Source organism: Coregonus lavaretus (genome assembly GCF_964263955.1).
Source record: "Coregonus lavaretus genome assembly, chromosome: 31".
Taxonomy (NCBI): Eukaryota; Metazoa; Chordata; class Actinopteri; order Salmoniformes; family Salmonidae; genus Coregonus; species Coregonus lavaretus.
In genome coordinates, this window is record NC_140018.1 from 36740065 (window position 1) to 36757017 (window position 16953).

At 42.7% G+C, this 16953-nt stretch overlaps 1 protein-coding gene across 1 annotated transcript in view; it reads right to left on the reverse strand.

The window, feature by feature from the left end:
• Positions 1 to 16953, reverse strand: part of LOC311106876 (prolyl endopeptidase-like) — a 41522-nt gene that overhangs the window by 13035 nt on the left and 11534 nt on the right. The window contains exons 8-9 of the mRNA XM_084149264.1: positions 11512 to 11703; positions 3575 to 3772 (exon numbers count right to left, since the gene is read on the reverse strand). Coding sequence (XP_084005390.1) covers positions 3575 to 3772; positions 11512 to 11703 — 390 coding nt within the window. The remainder of the gene's footprint in view (positions 1 to 3574; positions 3773 to 11511; positions 11704 to 16953) is intronic.

Consider the following 16953-nt stretch of genomic DNA (forward strand, 5'->3'; position numbering starts at 1 on the left):
GATCGGTTTGGCGGTGGGTCAGTCATGGTGTGGGGTGGCATTTCTTTGGGGGGCCGCACAGCCCTCCATGTGCTCGCCAGAGGTAGCCTGACTGCCATTAGGTACCGAGATGAGATCCTCAGACCCCTTGTGAGACCATATGCTGGTGCGGTTGGCCCTGGGTTCCTCCTAATGCAAGACAATGCTAGACCTCATGTGGCTGCAGTGTGTCAGCAGTTCCTGCAAGAGGAAGGCATTGATGCTATGGACTGGCCCGCCCGTTCCCCAGACCTGAATCCAATTGAGCACATCTGGGACATCATGTCTCGCTTCATCCAGCAACGCCACATTGCACCACAGACTGTCCAGGAGTTGGCGGATGCTTTAGTCCAGGTCTGGGAGGAGATCCCTCAGGAGACCATCCACCACCTCATCAGGAGCATGCCCAGGCGTTGTAGGGAGGTCATACAGGCACGTGGAGGCCACACACACTACTGAGCCTCATTTTGACTTGTTTTAAGGACATTACATCAAAGTTGGACCAGCCTGTAGTGTGGTTTTCCACTTTAATTTTGAGGGTGACTCCAAATCCAGACCTCCATGGGTTGATACATTTGATTTCCATTGATAATTTTGTTGTCAGCACATTCAACTATGTAAAGAAAAAAGTATTTAATAAGATTATTTCATTCATTCAGATCTAGGATGTGTTATTTTAGTGTTCCCTTTATTTTTTTGAGCAATATATATATATATATATATATATATATATATATATATATATATATATATATATATATATATATATATATACATACATACATACATACATACATACATACATACACACACACACACACACTTGCAAAAGATCTAAAAAACAGTTTTTGTTTTGTCATTATGGGGTATTGTGTGTAGATTGATTAGGGGAAAAAAACATTTAATCAATTTTAAATTAAAGCTGTTAACAAAATGTGGAATAAGTGAAGTGGTCTGAATAATTTCCGAATGCACCGTAGTTCCATTCATGCAAAAGGGAGAAAACCATTGTGTTCGTGACTTTCAGCTTTCAATAGAGTGGTCATAATAGTTTTATAGGCTAAACCGTTTGGACGCTACAGACGTTTTTGTGAGAAGACTGATTTTCCCGGGATGTCTCATGGTCTGACAAACACCGCTCTCTCTCTGCCACCTTTCACCGCAGATGCAGAAGGGCGATATCGGCGGATGCGATGGATTGAGACGCAGCCCGTGCAAAAAAACACATACAGTGGCTTGCGAAAGTATTCATCCCCCTTGGCATTTTTCCAATTTTGTTGCCTTACAACCTGGAATTAAAATTGATTTTTTGGGGGATTGTATCATTTGATTTACACAACGTGCCTATCACTTTGAATATGCAAAAAAAAATGTTTTGTGTGAAACAAACAAAAAATAAGACAAAAAAACAGAAAACTTGAGTGTGCATAATTATTCACCCCCCTCCCCCCCGCAATTACAGCTGCAAGTCTCTCCCCCCCCCCCCCCCCCCCCCCCGCCGCAATTACAGCTGCAAGTCTCTTGGGGTAGGTCTCTATAAGCTTGGCACATCTAGCCTCTGGGATTTGAAGTATTTCAAGTTGGATGGGTTCCGCTGGTGTACAGCAATCTTTAAGTCATACCACATAGGTCTGGGCTTTGACTAGGCCATTCCAAGACATTTCAATGTTTCCCCTTAAACCACTCGAGTGTTGCTTTAGCAGTATGCTTAGGGTCATTGTCCTTCTGGAAGGTGAACCTCCGTCCCAGTCTCAAATCTCTGGAAGACTGAAACAGGTTTCCCTCAATAATTTTCCTGTATTTAACGCCAGCCATCATTCCTTCAATTCTGACCAGTTTCCCAGTCCCTGCCGATGAAAAACATCCCCACAGCATGATGCTGCCACCACCATGCTTCACTGTGGGGATGGTGTCCTCGGGGTGATGAGAGCTGTTGGGTTTGCGCCAGACATTGCGTTTTTCTTAATGGCCAAAAAGCTCAATTTTATCTCATCTGACCAGAGTACCCTTTTCCATATGTTTGGGGAGTCTCCCACATGGCTTTTGGCAAACACCAAACGTGGTTGCTTATTTTTTTCATTAAGCAATGGCTTTTTTCTGGCCACTCTCCCGTAAAGCCCAGCTCTGTGGAGAGTACGGCTTAAAGTGGTCCTATGGACAGATACTCCAATCTCCGCTGTGGAGCTTTGCAGCTCCTTCAGGGTTATCTTTGGTCTCTGTTGCCTCTGATTAATGCCCTCCTTGCCTTGTCCGTGAGTTTTGGTGGGCAGCCCTCTCTTGGAAGGTTTGTTGTGGTGCCATATTCTTTCCATTTTTTAATAATGGATTTAGAAAATGGTGCTCCGTGGGATGTTCAAAGTTTGATATTTTTATATATCCCAACCCTCATCTGTACTTCTCCACAACTTTGTCCCTGACCTGTTTGGAGCGCTCCTTGGTCTTCATTTGATGAACAACATAAAAAAAAAATGTTTGTTCATGGTGCCGCTTGCTTGGTGGTGCCCCTTGCTTAGTGGTGTTGCAGACTCTGGGGCCTTTCAGAACAGGTGTATATATACTGAGATCATGTGACAGATCACGTGACACTGAAATAAAGTCCACCTGTGTGCAATCTAACTAATTATGTGACTTCTGAAGGTAATTGGTTGCACCAGATCTTATTAGGGGCTTCATAGCAAAGGGGGTGAATACATATGCACACACCACTTTTCCGTTATTAATTTTTTAGAATTTTTTGAAACAAGTCATTTTTTTCATTTCACTTCACCAATTTGGACTATTTTGTGTATGTCCATTAAATGAAATCCAAATAAAAATCCATTTAGATTACAGGTTGTAATGCAACAAAATAGGAAAACCGCCAAGGGGATGAATACTTTTGCAAGGCACTGAATATCTAGCTTAAACAGACGGACTTTGATGGGGATGTTAATTATTATGTTAATTCGATTTCCATGGGGGTGCGGCTATTGTAGGCCAAGGGTTAAACCACATCAGGAGAGCACTTTTGAGTCCTGGGAACAATCAAAACATTTTTGGGCAGGAGGGTCCTTTATTCAATTGTACACCTAAGCAAGAACACGTTGTGTTAGGCTAGCGGTGTTTTTGTACTGTACAGTGTAAGCTACATGTGATGGCAGAGTTGGCAAAACAAATGCCCTGTCATTGATGCGAATGATATCATTCTGCCAGGTAGGCCTACTCTTTAGTCAACATTTAATTGAGAAGGTTTTTTGGGAAAGCCTTTAGAAATGTTCATTCAAACAGAGCATGATGACAATTGCGCATCGCAAAGATTCAACCAAGACTTCTGAACAAACTTTTTAAATAGGCTACCTGGTCTGCATATCCATTGTTGCATACCCATTGCTGTTTGAATAAATCTTGATAATGAAAAAAAGCACATTGTGAACCAAAAACTAACATGAACAAAAACAATTTTTTTCCACTGGCACCCTAGCGACCAATTAAGAATCGGTGTCGCACTGCCAAGTCAAAAGGTCGCAAATGTGAGTGCTTGGGTCACAGTTTTGAGCCCTGGTTTATGATAGCCTACCTGGCGAGAGGAAGGAGGTGAAGTAGTAGAAGATCTCAGAGTCCCTCTTGCGTCCGGTGAAGCCCACAACAGAGCCCACGTCCAGGGGGAAGGTCCTGAGCTCCTCCCCCGAGCTCAGACGGTACATCTTAAGGACGTTTTTTACATCGTGCAGGAAACACACGAACAGGAGGCTGGAGTAGGTACAGGTGGCAAACACTGGAGGGAGAGGGAGGGAATGGGAGAGAGAGCGCATGAAGAAGGGTAAGTCAAACAATCGAAAAGTTTAAAAACCATGATCATGTGGATAACAGAGTACTCCTAGACAGTATATGGCAGTTATTTACCGAGGACCTGATCAAAACCAATAGACTGGCTGTCTGGTTCTGGTAGTGCTCCAGTCCTCCCGGTCATAATTAGCAACAGAGGACATGGAAAGCATACTATGTCCCGTAGTGCGGTTAATGTAAGTAACCTAATTTATGTTCCTTTAACTCATCTGAATACTTCGGTCAATCAGGCAGGTATCCATGTCAAGATTGGTTTATTAAATGTAAGATCTCTAAATAATAAGTCATCCATTGCAATGATTTTATTATTTCCATGACATTGACAGTGTTTTCCACAAATAGAAAAAGTAGCCAGCCTGGCTCCCCCCGCCATTTGTTGTTGTTGCAGAACAAGCACTATTTTGGTGGCCTCTGGTACATTCAAATGCTAGATTGTATTTTAAGGAAATAACACTGATTACACTTTTACAGTGTTAGTTTCATCAGCTGTTGTACAATATGATATAAAACACTGGAAAAACTTAATTGACTGCACTGGGCCTTCAGGCATTTTCTCAGCTATCTGCAATACAGGTATGATAAAAAAAAAAGCAGGTGTTAAACATGGGCTTTGCTACACAGAAAGCAGCAGTTGACTACTCTTATTGTCAACCTGTTCATTAAAATCAGTAGACCTACATCAATATCTTTGAAAATACCATATAAGTATCATTAGCTTTTAAAACAATTAATCATTTTTTATTGTATTATATTTTGGACCAGAGTGAGGCTCTCGCTCCACCAGCCTACATATTGTTCCTGCAGTGAGGAGGATTCACCATCATAATCAAATGTTTTCATAATTTATGTGCAGATAATTGGCAAAAAGCCTACAGCTCTCTTACCGATGCAATTCGGTAGGCTACGGACGAGTCACTCACTTTAAAATCACTGTCTGGCAAGTCCTGACGGACTTCATATCGAAAATAAAAATGAGATCTTTAGTTTACTTGTCCCGATGCGATACCATGGACATATAACTACGTTGTATGATTTATGAATGGAAAGGATATGAGATCGACTTTATTCAGTCAGTCCAACGTTAACTTTTCTCACTGGCCCTCGGTCCTGGGGTCCCCCCTGGATGCACGTTTTGGTTTTTGCCCTAGCACTACACAGGTGATTCAAAACATCAAAGCTTGCTGATGAGTTGGTTATTTGAATCAGCTATGTAGTGCTAGGGCAAAAAACAAAACGTGCACCAGGACCGAGTTTGGGAAGCCCTGGGTTAGCTAACTAACTAGCTAGCACACAGGGTCACATTATTGTCATGTAAAAGACTGCCGGTCTCACAGTAATTGACCGTTAATTAACAAAGTCTAATAAATCAATTGAATATACACCATCACAATAAATCGTAATGTATTTTAGGCAGGTCTAAAGAAACATTATGATATAAAGAAAATGCATTTCAGAAGAACAGAATATGAGTTAGCCTTCAATATGTTGTTATCTGGCTATGCCATAGGCGTAGGCTTATTAATTTAGCAGACATGATATGCGTATAAATCCCATTCCATTATTTTATATTACAGTGAGGGAAAAAAGTATTTGATCCCCTGCTGATTTTGTATGTTTGCCCACTGACAAAGAAATGATCAGCCTATACTTTTAATGGTAGGTTTATTTGAACAGTGAGAGACAGAATAACAACAAAAAAATCCAGAAAAACGCATGTCAAAAATGTTATAAATGTATTAGCATTTTAATGAGGGAAATAAGTATGACCCCCTCTCAATCAGAAAAATGTCTGGCTCCCAGGTGTCTTGTATACAGGTAATGAGCTGAGATTAGGAGCACACTCTTAAAGGGAGTGCTCCTAATCTCAGTTTACCTGTATAAAAGACACCTGTCCACAGAAGCAATCAATCAGATTCCAAACTCTCCACCATGGCCAAGGCCAAAGTGCTCTCCAAGGATGTCAGGGACAAGATTGTAGAGCTACACAAGGCTGGAATGGGCTAAAAGACCATCGCCAAGCAGCTTGGTGAGAAGGTGACAACAGTTGGTGCGATTATTCGCAAATGGAAGAAACACAAAATTACTGTCAATCTCCCTCGGCCTGGGGCTCCATGCAAGATATCACCTCGTGGAGTTGCAATGGTCATGAGAACGGTGAGGAATCAACCCAGAACTACACGGGAGGATCTTGTCAATGATCTCAAGGCAGCTGGGACCATAGAAAATAATTGGTAACACACTACGCCGTGAAGGACTGAAATGATTTAGAGGAGTTGAATGATTCAGAGGAGAACTGGGTGAAAGTGTTGTGGTCAGATGAGACCAAAATCGAGCTCTTTGGCATCAACTCAACTCGCTGTGTTTGGAGGAGGAGGAATGCTGCCTATGACCCCAAGAACACCATCCCCACCGTCAAACATGGAGGTGGAAACATTATGCTTTGGGGGTGTTTTTCTGCTAAGGGGACAGGACAACTTCACCACATCAAAGGTACGATGGACGGGGCCATGTACCGTCAAATCTTGGGTGAGAACCTCCTTCCCTCAGCCAGGGCATTGAAAATGGGTCGTGGATGGGTATTCCAGCATGACAATGACCCAAAACACACGGCCAAGGCAACAAAGGAGTGGCTCAAGAAGAAGCACATTAAGGTCCTGGAGTGGCCTAGCCAGTCTCCAGAACTTAATCCCATAGAAAATATGTGGAGGGAGCTGAAGGTTCGAGTTGCCGAACGTCAGCCTCGAAACCTTAATGACTTGGAGAAGATCTGCAAAGAGGAGTGGAACAAAATCCCTCCTGAGATGTGTGCAAACCTGGTGGCCAACTACAAGAAACGTCTGACCTCTGATTGCCAACAAGGGTTTTGCCACCAAGTACTAAGTCATGTTTTACAGAGGGGTCAAATACTTATTTCCCTTATTAAAATGCAAATCAATTGATAACATTTTTGACATGCGTTTTTCTGGATTTTTTTGTTGTTAGTCTCTCACTGTTCAAATAAACCTACCATTAAAATTATAGACTGATCATTTCTTTGTCAGTTGGCAAACGTACAAAATCAGCAGGGGATCAAATACTTTTTTCCCTCACTGTAGATATTTTATAGTAAGAAAAGGATATTTTAACTAAGCTTAATAAAATAGAAAGGATATTTTGCCCATTCCAGAGCGACTTCGCGCACATATGAAGTGGCTATGTTGAGCATAAATATGTTAATTTGAAACGGGTCCTATACGCTAGATTTAGAGTTATTTGGCAACTTTAGTTGTGAATGATACAAACCTTAGAAATCAAAACATATGGGCTGTATGATGAGACTACATACTATATTTGAGAAAGTCGCCAAAAAAGCTTGCCCTCTGTTCCTTGCCCCTCAGGCTGCACACGCTGTTCTCTCATCAAGTGATCATATTTTCATCTATCAGACTATTCTCAATTTAATATTGTCTTTACTAACATGGAAAACACCTTGATAGGAAATATGGCGGACTGAAGATGGCGGTGCAGAATGCCTTGTGAATGCCTCGTGAAAAAGCGTAGAAATTAATCTCCCTAAAACTGACAAAATAATAGTACTTTTACGCTGATCTGCTCACTCGTGGGCAACAACATCAAAACTGGATAATAACTCAAGACAACTTGTAAGGCTAGAGCATTTTATAGACGAACACTACCAACGCAGTCAAAACAAAAACATGGTGGAGGGTAAACACGGAAAGAATGGAGAACTAACCTCTAAAAGATATGATAAGAGACTGACTGACATGGATGACCTATTTTCACCACCCTGTACGGTAAGCGTGGAAACCGAACTGCTAAAATCTATAAATTAGGCGTACTTGAGTTAGTCTGTAAAGATATACATGAGATGAAGGTGAGCCTTGAAATGAGTGATGAGAAAGCTGTGACACTGGAAAAAGAAACTAAAAAGCTGAAGGGTACAGTCAATGTTATCAAAGCTGATGTTAATCAACTTTAAAAAAGAGAACAAGTTGTTGAGTGAATCCCTACTCAATATACACGAACATCTGGTGCTTACTGGAAATAAAGAAGATGAAGGTAAAGATCCAGAGAGAGGGGGAAATAATTCATGGTTAAAGCACTGCAGATCCCAGGAATGTTTAAACGTGTATTTTTCCATATATAGACACACTTAAGGTGTTTTAATAAAATATATGCATTGAACTTGTCTGATGATTTAAGCTTACGGTTTGATGAAATAAGACAAATGACTCAAGAGGGATCCAGCGATCTAGATAACCAGAAGAAAAAAAAAAAACTTTACCTGACCCAACCATTCTCCTCCTGCTGCCTTTCGCAGATTCTGCCATTACTCGGCAACCTTTCTCATGTGAAATACCAATTTATCTTACCATTTCTACCGATCTGCCTGCCAGTTATGGTTTTCATAGGCACATTTTCGTGGAACAGTTTCATTTCATTTATAAAAACGTCTTCATATCTCAAAATCATTGTCATGTGGTTAATCAAAATTCGATTTAAATCTAAATGAAAATTATACAAACCTAAAAACTTCTACTGCCAACTATGTAAAAATAGCCTAAATAAAGCCAACAAATTTAAAAACATTGCAGCCTGCAAGTAGAAAATATCCAGATTTATTTTCTTCCTATAAACCACATTGGCTACACATGGCCTGTCTGCAATGAACTTGAAACATTGTATCAACTATTAACTTGGGTCCAGCCCGAAGCTTGTGCTAGCGAACTTGCAACATTGTATAAAATATTCTGGCCCCTCAGTTTCCTGCACCAGTGAGCTCGGGACAGACACAGCTGTAGGCCATTTGCACAAGGGATAAGAAGCAGTGCTTGACTTTGACAGAAGCTCACCGGAGCAGAGTACTGGCACCTCAATTTCTACTGCTTGAGCTCCTGTTCCTCTTATAGAATATTGAATCAAAAGTATTGTGGAGCTCCTGCACCTAAATATAAACAGTACCAGCACCCAAAATGAGTACCATAACCTATTTCAGTCCAAGTCAAGTAATCAGGCAGGCCGATTTTATCAAATTTCCACTGGATCAGAGCATTACATTTTTCCTATAACGCCGAGTGGTTATCGAAAGGGAGAGAGTTGGAAAGATTTTTCAAATACATTGAGGAACTATTGTCATTCTCAACGGATGTAAAAACAGACTTTGTTTGCTTGCTGTTTGAGGTGAAGAAAACATTACTTTGAGAAGCTAAACCGCTCATTAGTGGTGATGCGTTAAGCCAATCAGAAATACTATCAGATCCCCAAATGGGCACATTTACAGTGCATTCGGAAAATATTCAGACCCCTTGACTTTTTTCACATTTTGATGCAGCCTTATTCTAAAATTGATTAAAATTGTTTTTTTCCTCAATCTACAGACAATACCCCATAAAGACGAAGCAAAAACAGGTTTTTATAAATCTTTGCAAATTTATTACAAATAAAAAAACGGAAATATCACATTTATATAAGTATTCAGACCCTTTACCCAGTACTTTGTTGAAGCACCTTTGGCAGCGATTACAGCCTCGAGTCTTCTTGGGTATGATGCCTCAAGCTTGGCACACCTGTATTTGGGGAGTTTCTCCCATTCTTCTCTGCAGATCCTCTCAAGTGCTGTCAGGATGGATGGGGAGCGTCGCTGCACAGCTACATTTCGGGTCTCTCCAGAGATGTTCGATCAGGTTTAAATCCGGGCTTTGGCTGGGCCACTCAATGACATTGAGATTTGTCCCTAAGCTACTCCTGCGTTGTCTTGGCTGTGTGCTTAATGTCGTTGTTCTGTTGGAAGGTGAACCTTCGCCCCAGTCTGAGGGCCTGAGCACTCTGTAGCAGGTTTTCATCAAGGATCTCTGTACTTTGCGCAGTTAATCTTTCCCTCGATCCTGACTAGTCTCCCAGTCCCTGTCGCTGAAAAACATCCCCACAGCATGATGCTGCCACCACCATGCTACACCGTAGGGATGGTATTGACCAGGTGATGAGCGGTGCCTGGTTTCCTCCAGACGTGACGCATGGCATTCAGGCCAAAGAGTTCAATCCTTGTTTCATCAGACTAGAGAACCTTGTTTCTCATGGGCTGAGAGTTCTTTAGGTGCCTTTTTTAAAATTTTATTTTTGTACCCCTTTTTCGTGATATCCAATTGGTAGGTAGTCTTGTCCCATCGCTGCAACTCCTGTACGGACTCGGGAGAGGCGAAAGGCGAGAGCCATGCACCCTCCGAAACACGACCCTGCCAATCCGCACTGCTTCTTGACACACTGCCCGCTTAACCCGGAAGTCAGCCGGAGGAAACACTGTACAACTGGCGACCGGAGTCAGCGTGCATTCGCCCGGCCCACCACAAGGAGTCGCTAGAGCGCGATGGGACAAGGACATCCCTGCCAACCAAACTCTCCCCTAACCCGGACGACGCTGGGCCAATTGTGCGCCGCCTCATGGGTCTCCCGGTCGCGGCCGGCTGCGACACAGCCTGGTGATCGAACCTGGATCTGTAGTGACGCCTCAAGCACTGCGATGCAGTGCCTTAGACCGCTGCACCACTCGGGGGGCACCCTTTAGGTGCCTTTTGGCAAACTCCAAGTGTGCGGTCATGTGCCTTTTACTGAGGAGTGGCTTCCGTCTGGCCACTCTACCATAAAGGGCTGATTGGTGGAGTGCTGCAGAGATGGTTGTCCTTATGGAAGGTTCTCCCATTTCCATAGAGAAATTCTGGAGCTCTGTCAGAGTGCCATCGAGTTCTTGGTCACCTCCCTGACCAAGGCCCTTCTCACCCGATTGCTCACTTTGGCCGGACGGCCAGCTCTAGGAAGAGTCTTGGTGGTTCCAAGCTTCTTCCATTTAAGAATGACGGAGGCCACTGTGTTCTTGGGGACCTTCAATGCTGCAGAGGTTTTTTGGTACCCTTCCCCAGGTCTTTTCCTTGACGCGATCCTGTCTCGGAGCTATACAGACAATTCCTTCGACCTCATGGCTTGGTTTTTGCTCTGACATGCACTGTCAATAGTGGGACCTCATATAGACAGGTGTGTGCCTTTCCAAATCATGTCCAATCAATTGAATTTACCACAGGTGGACTCCAATCAAGTTGTAGAAACATCAAGGATGATCAATGGAAACAGGATGCACCTGACCTCAATTTCGAGTCTGATAGCAAATGTCTGAATACTTATGTAGATAAGGTATCGGTTTTTATTTTTAATACATTTGCAAAAATTTCTAAAAACCTCTTTTCGCTTTGACATTGTGATATTGTGTGTAGATTGATGTCGGAAAATTTGTATTTAATCCATTTTAGAATAAGGCTGTAACTTAAACTGTGGATAAAGTCAAGGGGTCTGAATACTTTCCGAATGAACTGCATCTATAATCACCTTTAGGCCATACAAATTCAATTAAATGTTTAACGGATTCTGAAAAACATACAACAATTCCAGTAAAGAGATACACAACTTCCTCTCGGTTTATGGCTGAACAATACCTCTTTAAGCGACCCAAAGAGGCTAAAATATCTTGATTAGGTTGCCTTTTAAAGATCACTTGTTGGGAGCAGCATGCAGTGGGTGGAAATGACTTTTTCCACTTTAGTTGATATTTTTGTCTAGCTCCTGTATAAAGTGTACATATAATGCGCGTAAAACTCTCTTTTCATTCTGTCTGTGACCTACCGATGACGTCCTTGTCGTGCTGGGGAATAAGCTCCTTCCAGTTGGCCTGGGCGGGCTGAGCGAAGTTGATGTTGATGAGGCGGTAGCGCGGGGCCTCCAGGTTGGTCTTGAAGGTGAAAACCGTGCCCTCGTTGGTCACGTACTCGTACTCCGCATCAAAGTTGTCTATCAGCTTCACCCACGGCAACAGGCCTGGAGGGGAGAGAGAGATAAAGGGGATACAATGAGTGATGTAATGCGTTGCACACAGAGGGCCAATCAAAACATCTGCTTATGTGTGGATTTTGTCTATTTTACCAGGTTTCCCATTGAGCTCAAAATAAAAAAAGGCTGGACCAAGTGATTTTATTTCTATGGCCAAGATGGCAAAACTTGTTTGTAGGTGACCAAATACTTATGATCTCTGTAATTTCAAACAAAGGTTTCTGTACCAAATATTAAGTTCTGCTTTTCTGATGTATCAAGTACTTATGTCATGCAATAAAATGCAAATGAATTACTTAAAAATCATACGTGATTTTCTGGATTTTTGTTTTAGATTCTGTCTCTCACAGTTGAAGTGTACCTACAGTGGGGAAAAAAAGTATTTAGTCAGCCACCAATTGTGCAAGTTCTCCCACTTAAAAAGATGAAAGAGGCCTGTAATTTTCATCATAGGTCCACGTCAACTATGACAGACAAATTGAGATTTTTTTCCTCCAGAAAATCACATTGTAGGATTTTTTATGAATTTATTTGCAAATTATGGTGGAAAATAAGTATTTGGTCACCTACAAACAAGCAAGATTTCTGGCTCTCACAGACCTGTAACTTCTTCTTTAAGAGGCTCCTCTGTCCTCCACTCGTTACCTGTATTAATGGCACCTGTTTGAACTTGTTATCAGTATAAAAGACACCTGTCTACAACCTCAAACAGTCACACTCCAAACTCCACTATGGCCAAGACCAAAGAGCTGTCAAAGGACACCAGAAACAAAATTGTAGACCTGCACCAGGCTGGGAAGACTGAATCTGCAATAGGTAAGCAGCTTGGTTTGAAGAAATCAACTGTGGGAGCAATTATTAGGAAATGGAAGACATACAAGACCACTGATAATCTCCCTCGATCTGGGGCTCCACGCAAGATCTCACCCCGTGGGGTCAAAATGATCACAAGAACGGTGAGCAAAAATCCCAGAACCACACGGGGGGACCTAGTGAATGACCTGCAGATAGCTGGGACCAAAGTAACAAAGCCTACCATCAGTAACACACTACGCCGCCAGGGACTCAAATCCTACAGTGCCAGAAGTGTCCCCCTGCTTAAGCCAGTACATGTCCAGGCCCGTCTGAAGTTTGCTAGAGTGCATTTGGATGATTCAGAAGAGGATTGGGAGAATGTCATATGGTCAGAAGAAACCAAAATAGAACTTTTTGGTAAAAACTCAACTCGTCGTGTTTGGAGGACAAAGAATGCTGAGTTGCCTCCAAATAACACCATACCTACTGTGAAGCATGGGGGTGGAAACATCATGCTTTGGGGCTGTTTTTCTGCAAAGGGACCAGGACGACTGATCCGTGTAAAGCACATGTGTCAAACTCATTCCACGGAGGGCCTAGTGGCTGCGGGTTTTCACTCCTCCCTTGTCCTTGATTGATGAATTAAGGTCACTAATTAGTAAAGAACTCCCCACACCTGGTTGTCTAGGGCTTAATTGAAAGGAAAAACCAAAAACCTGCAGACACTAGGCCCTCCATGGAATGAGTTTGACACCCCTGGTGTAAAGGAAAGAATGAATGGGGCCATGTATCGTGAGATTTTGAGTGAAAACCTCCTTCCATCAGCAAGGGCATTGAAGATTAAACGTGGCTGGGTCTTTCAGCATGACAATGATCCCAAACACACCGCCCGGGCAACGAAGGAGTGGCTTCGTAAGAAGCATTTCAAGGTCCTGGAGTGGCCTAGCCAGTCTCCAGATCTCAACCCCATAGAAAATCTTTGGAGGGAGTTGAAAGTCTGTGTTGCCCAGCGACAGCCCCAAAACATCACTGCTCTAGAGGAGATCTGCATGGAGGAATGGGCCAAAATACTAGCAACAGTGTGTGAAAACCTTGTGAAGACTTACAGAAAACGTTTGACCTGTGTCATTGCCAACAAAGGGTAAATAACAAAGTATTGAGAAACTTTTGTTATTGACCAAATACTTATTTTCCACCATAATTTGCAAATAAATTCATTAAAAATCCTACAATGTGATTTTTGGATTTTTTTTTCTAATTTTGTCTGTCATAGTTGACGTGTACCTATGATGAAAATTACAGGCCTCTCTCATCTTTTTAAGTGGGAGAACTTACACAATTGGTGGCTGACTAAATACTTTTTTTCCCCACTGTATGATAAAAATTACAGACCTCTACAAGCTTTGTAAGTAGGAAAACCTGCAAAATCGGCAGTGTATCAAATACTTGTTCTCCCCACTGTATGCACCAAATGAGAAAGCACATGATATATTTGTATCTCCATAAAACAGCTCTGTTTGCGGGCACAGCTCCACGAGGGGCTTAGCCACCTCAGTTGAAACTTGTGCCACCTGTTTTAGTTTTATGTCCCTATATAAAAAAGTTTAAATGATTGAGTGACAGGTTGGCGCGAAATCTGTATCGCCGCTGCGCTGGATCAGCGCTGTGAGATGTGTGTGTTTGCATGTAGGGGGGCTACGGAAAGCCACTGGGTGGTTAGGTATGACTCCTTTGGGTTTCCATAAAAAGCGGGAAAAATAGCTGCACATCTTTGGTAGGCTCCGTGAATAACGTGATACGCCTCCACCTGTAACAGGCCTATTTGATTTTGATTAATAAGGTCAAGTTCAGTTTAAGCTGCTTCACTCAACTCTGCCTCTCGCCCCACCACTCCAGAGTTTAGTTAGCTTCTTAGCTAGCTGTAAAAGGCATTAAGTGTTATTTGCCTATATCTGCCACGATGGATATCAGAAATCAAACCAAAGAGGCTGCCGCCAAGCCCAGCAATGATGCTGCTGCCCGAGCTCCAGCTAGCTCCGCGTGAAGAGCCTACCCCCCCCCTTCCACAAGTGCCACCAGGATAATGGCTCCACAGCACCCTCCACCTCAGACTGTTCTTGACGATCTTGGAAGAGAGGAGCCAGCCCAGGTTAGCCTACCATAGCCACAGGTTCTGTCCAAAAACGTTAATTTAATAGCAACTGGTTCATAGGAAGAGAGTGGCTGGAATACTCGGTTACTGCAGATGCGGCATTTTGATTCCTATGTCAAAAGTTCTGTATTGTGTCCAACGCTAACGCAGCTAAGGCCTTCACCCAAGGTCGGTATTCTAACTGGAAGATTCTAACTGGATAGAACCATAGGATTCGCTAGGCACGCATCAAGCAAGGAGCATTTGAAATGCACTACAGAAAGAAAAACCATTTCGAAGTGCTATGGGAACTGAGGTGTCAACACTTGTTAACAATAGGCAGCTGGCAAGAACTCATTTTGCACTTTGACAAAAGTGCTCAGTCAGAACAGACGAAGCATGCCACGCCAAAGGAAAGCTCAACTAATCCAACTGGCATTTGAGGGGGATTGTTCAAGAAGATTTTGCGGAGAATGGATTGATCGATTAATCAGGAAGTTCAACAGAGCATCAAGGAGGCTGCAACTCTTCTGAAAAGGTAAGAAACAATCTACAGTTGTGGTCAAAAGTTTTGAGAATGACACAAATATAAATTTTCACAAAGTCTGCTGCCTCAGTTTTTATGATGGCAATTTGCATATACTCCAGAATGTTATGAAGAGTGATCAGATGAATTGCAATTAATTGCAAAATCCCTCTTTGCCATGAAAATGAACTTAATCCCAAAAATGCATTTCAGCCATGCCACAAAAGGACCAGCTGACATCATGTCAGTGATTCTCTCGTTAACACAGGTGAGAGTGTTGACGAGGACAAGGCTGGAGATCACTCTGTCATGCCGATTGAGTTAGAATAACAGACTGGAAGCTTTAAAAGGAGGATGGTGCTTGAAATCATTATTCTTCCTCTGTTAACCATGGTTACCTGCAAGGAAACATGTGCCGTCATCATTGCTTTGCACAAAAAAGGGCTTCACAGGCAAGGATATTGCTGCAAGTAAGATTGCACCTAAAATCAACCATTTATCATCAAGAACTTCAAGGAGAGAGGTTCAATTGTTGTGAAGAAGGCTTCAGGGTGCCCAAGAAAGTCCAGCAAGCGCCAGGACCGTCTCCTAAAGTTGATTCAGCTGCGGAATCAGGGCACCAGCAGTGCAGAGCTTGCTCAGGAATGGCAGCAGGCACAGTGAGGCGAAGACTTTTGGAGGATGGGCTGGTGTCAAGAAGGGCAGCGAGGAAGCCACTTCTCCCCAGGAAAAACATCAGGGACAGACTGATATTCTGCAAAGGGTACAGGGATTGGACTGCTGAGGACTGGGGTAAAGTCATTTTCTCTGATGAATCCCCTTTCCGATTGTTTGGGGCATCTGGAAAAAAGCTTGCCCGGAGAAGACAAGGTGAGCGCTACCATCAGTCTTGTGTCATGCCAACAGTAAAGCATTCTGAGACCATTAATGTGTGGGGTTGCTTCTCAGCCAAGGGAGTGGGCTCACTCACAATTTTGCCTAAGAACACAGCCATGAATAAAGAATGGTACCAACACATCCTCCGAGAGCAACTTCTCCCAACCATCAGAGAACAGTTTAGTTCTTTGCCTTTTTCAGCATGATGGAGCACCTTGCCATAAGGCAAAAGTGATAAATAAGTGGCTCGGGGAACAAAACATATGTTTTTGGTCCATGGCCAGGAAACTCCCCAGACGTTAATCCCAGTGAGAATTTGTGGTCAATCCTCATGAGGCGGGTGGACAAACAAACACCCACAAATTCTAACAAACTCCAAGCATTGATTATGCAAGAATGGGCTGCCATCAGTCAGGATGTGGCCCAGAAGTTAATTGCAGAGGTCTTGAAAAAGAAGGGTCAACACTGCAAATATTGAGTCGTTGCATAAACTTCATGTAATTGTCAGTAAAAGCCTTTGACACTTATGGAATGCTTGTAATTATACTTCAGTATACCATAGTAACATCTGACAAAAAAAATTCTAAAAACACTGAAGCAGCAAACTTTGTGAAGACCAATACTTACATTCTCAAAACTTTTGACCACGACTGTAGCTGGTTGGTTTTGATCAAAATATTGGTGGTATAACCAGTGGAATCATTTTCAGCAAAAACCTAGAGTATGGAATAGCAAAAATACTTTTTTAGCTAGCCAATATTTTAACTGCCAAAATGGCCATGCTTAGTGTGTAGGGTGCCGTCCATGGTGCTGATGGAGCGCAGCAAAGATTTCGCGCCAACCTGTTACTTCTTGGACGTACTGCCAAATTCTCTAAAACGACGTTGGAGGCGGCTTATGGTAGAGAAAT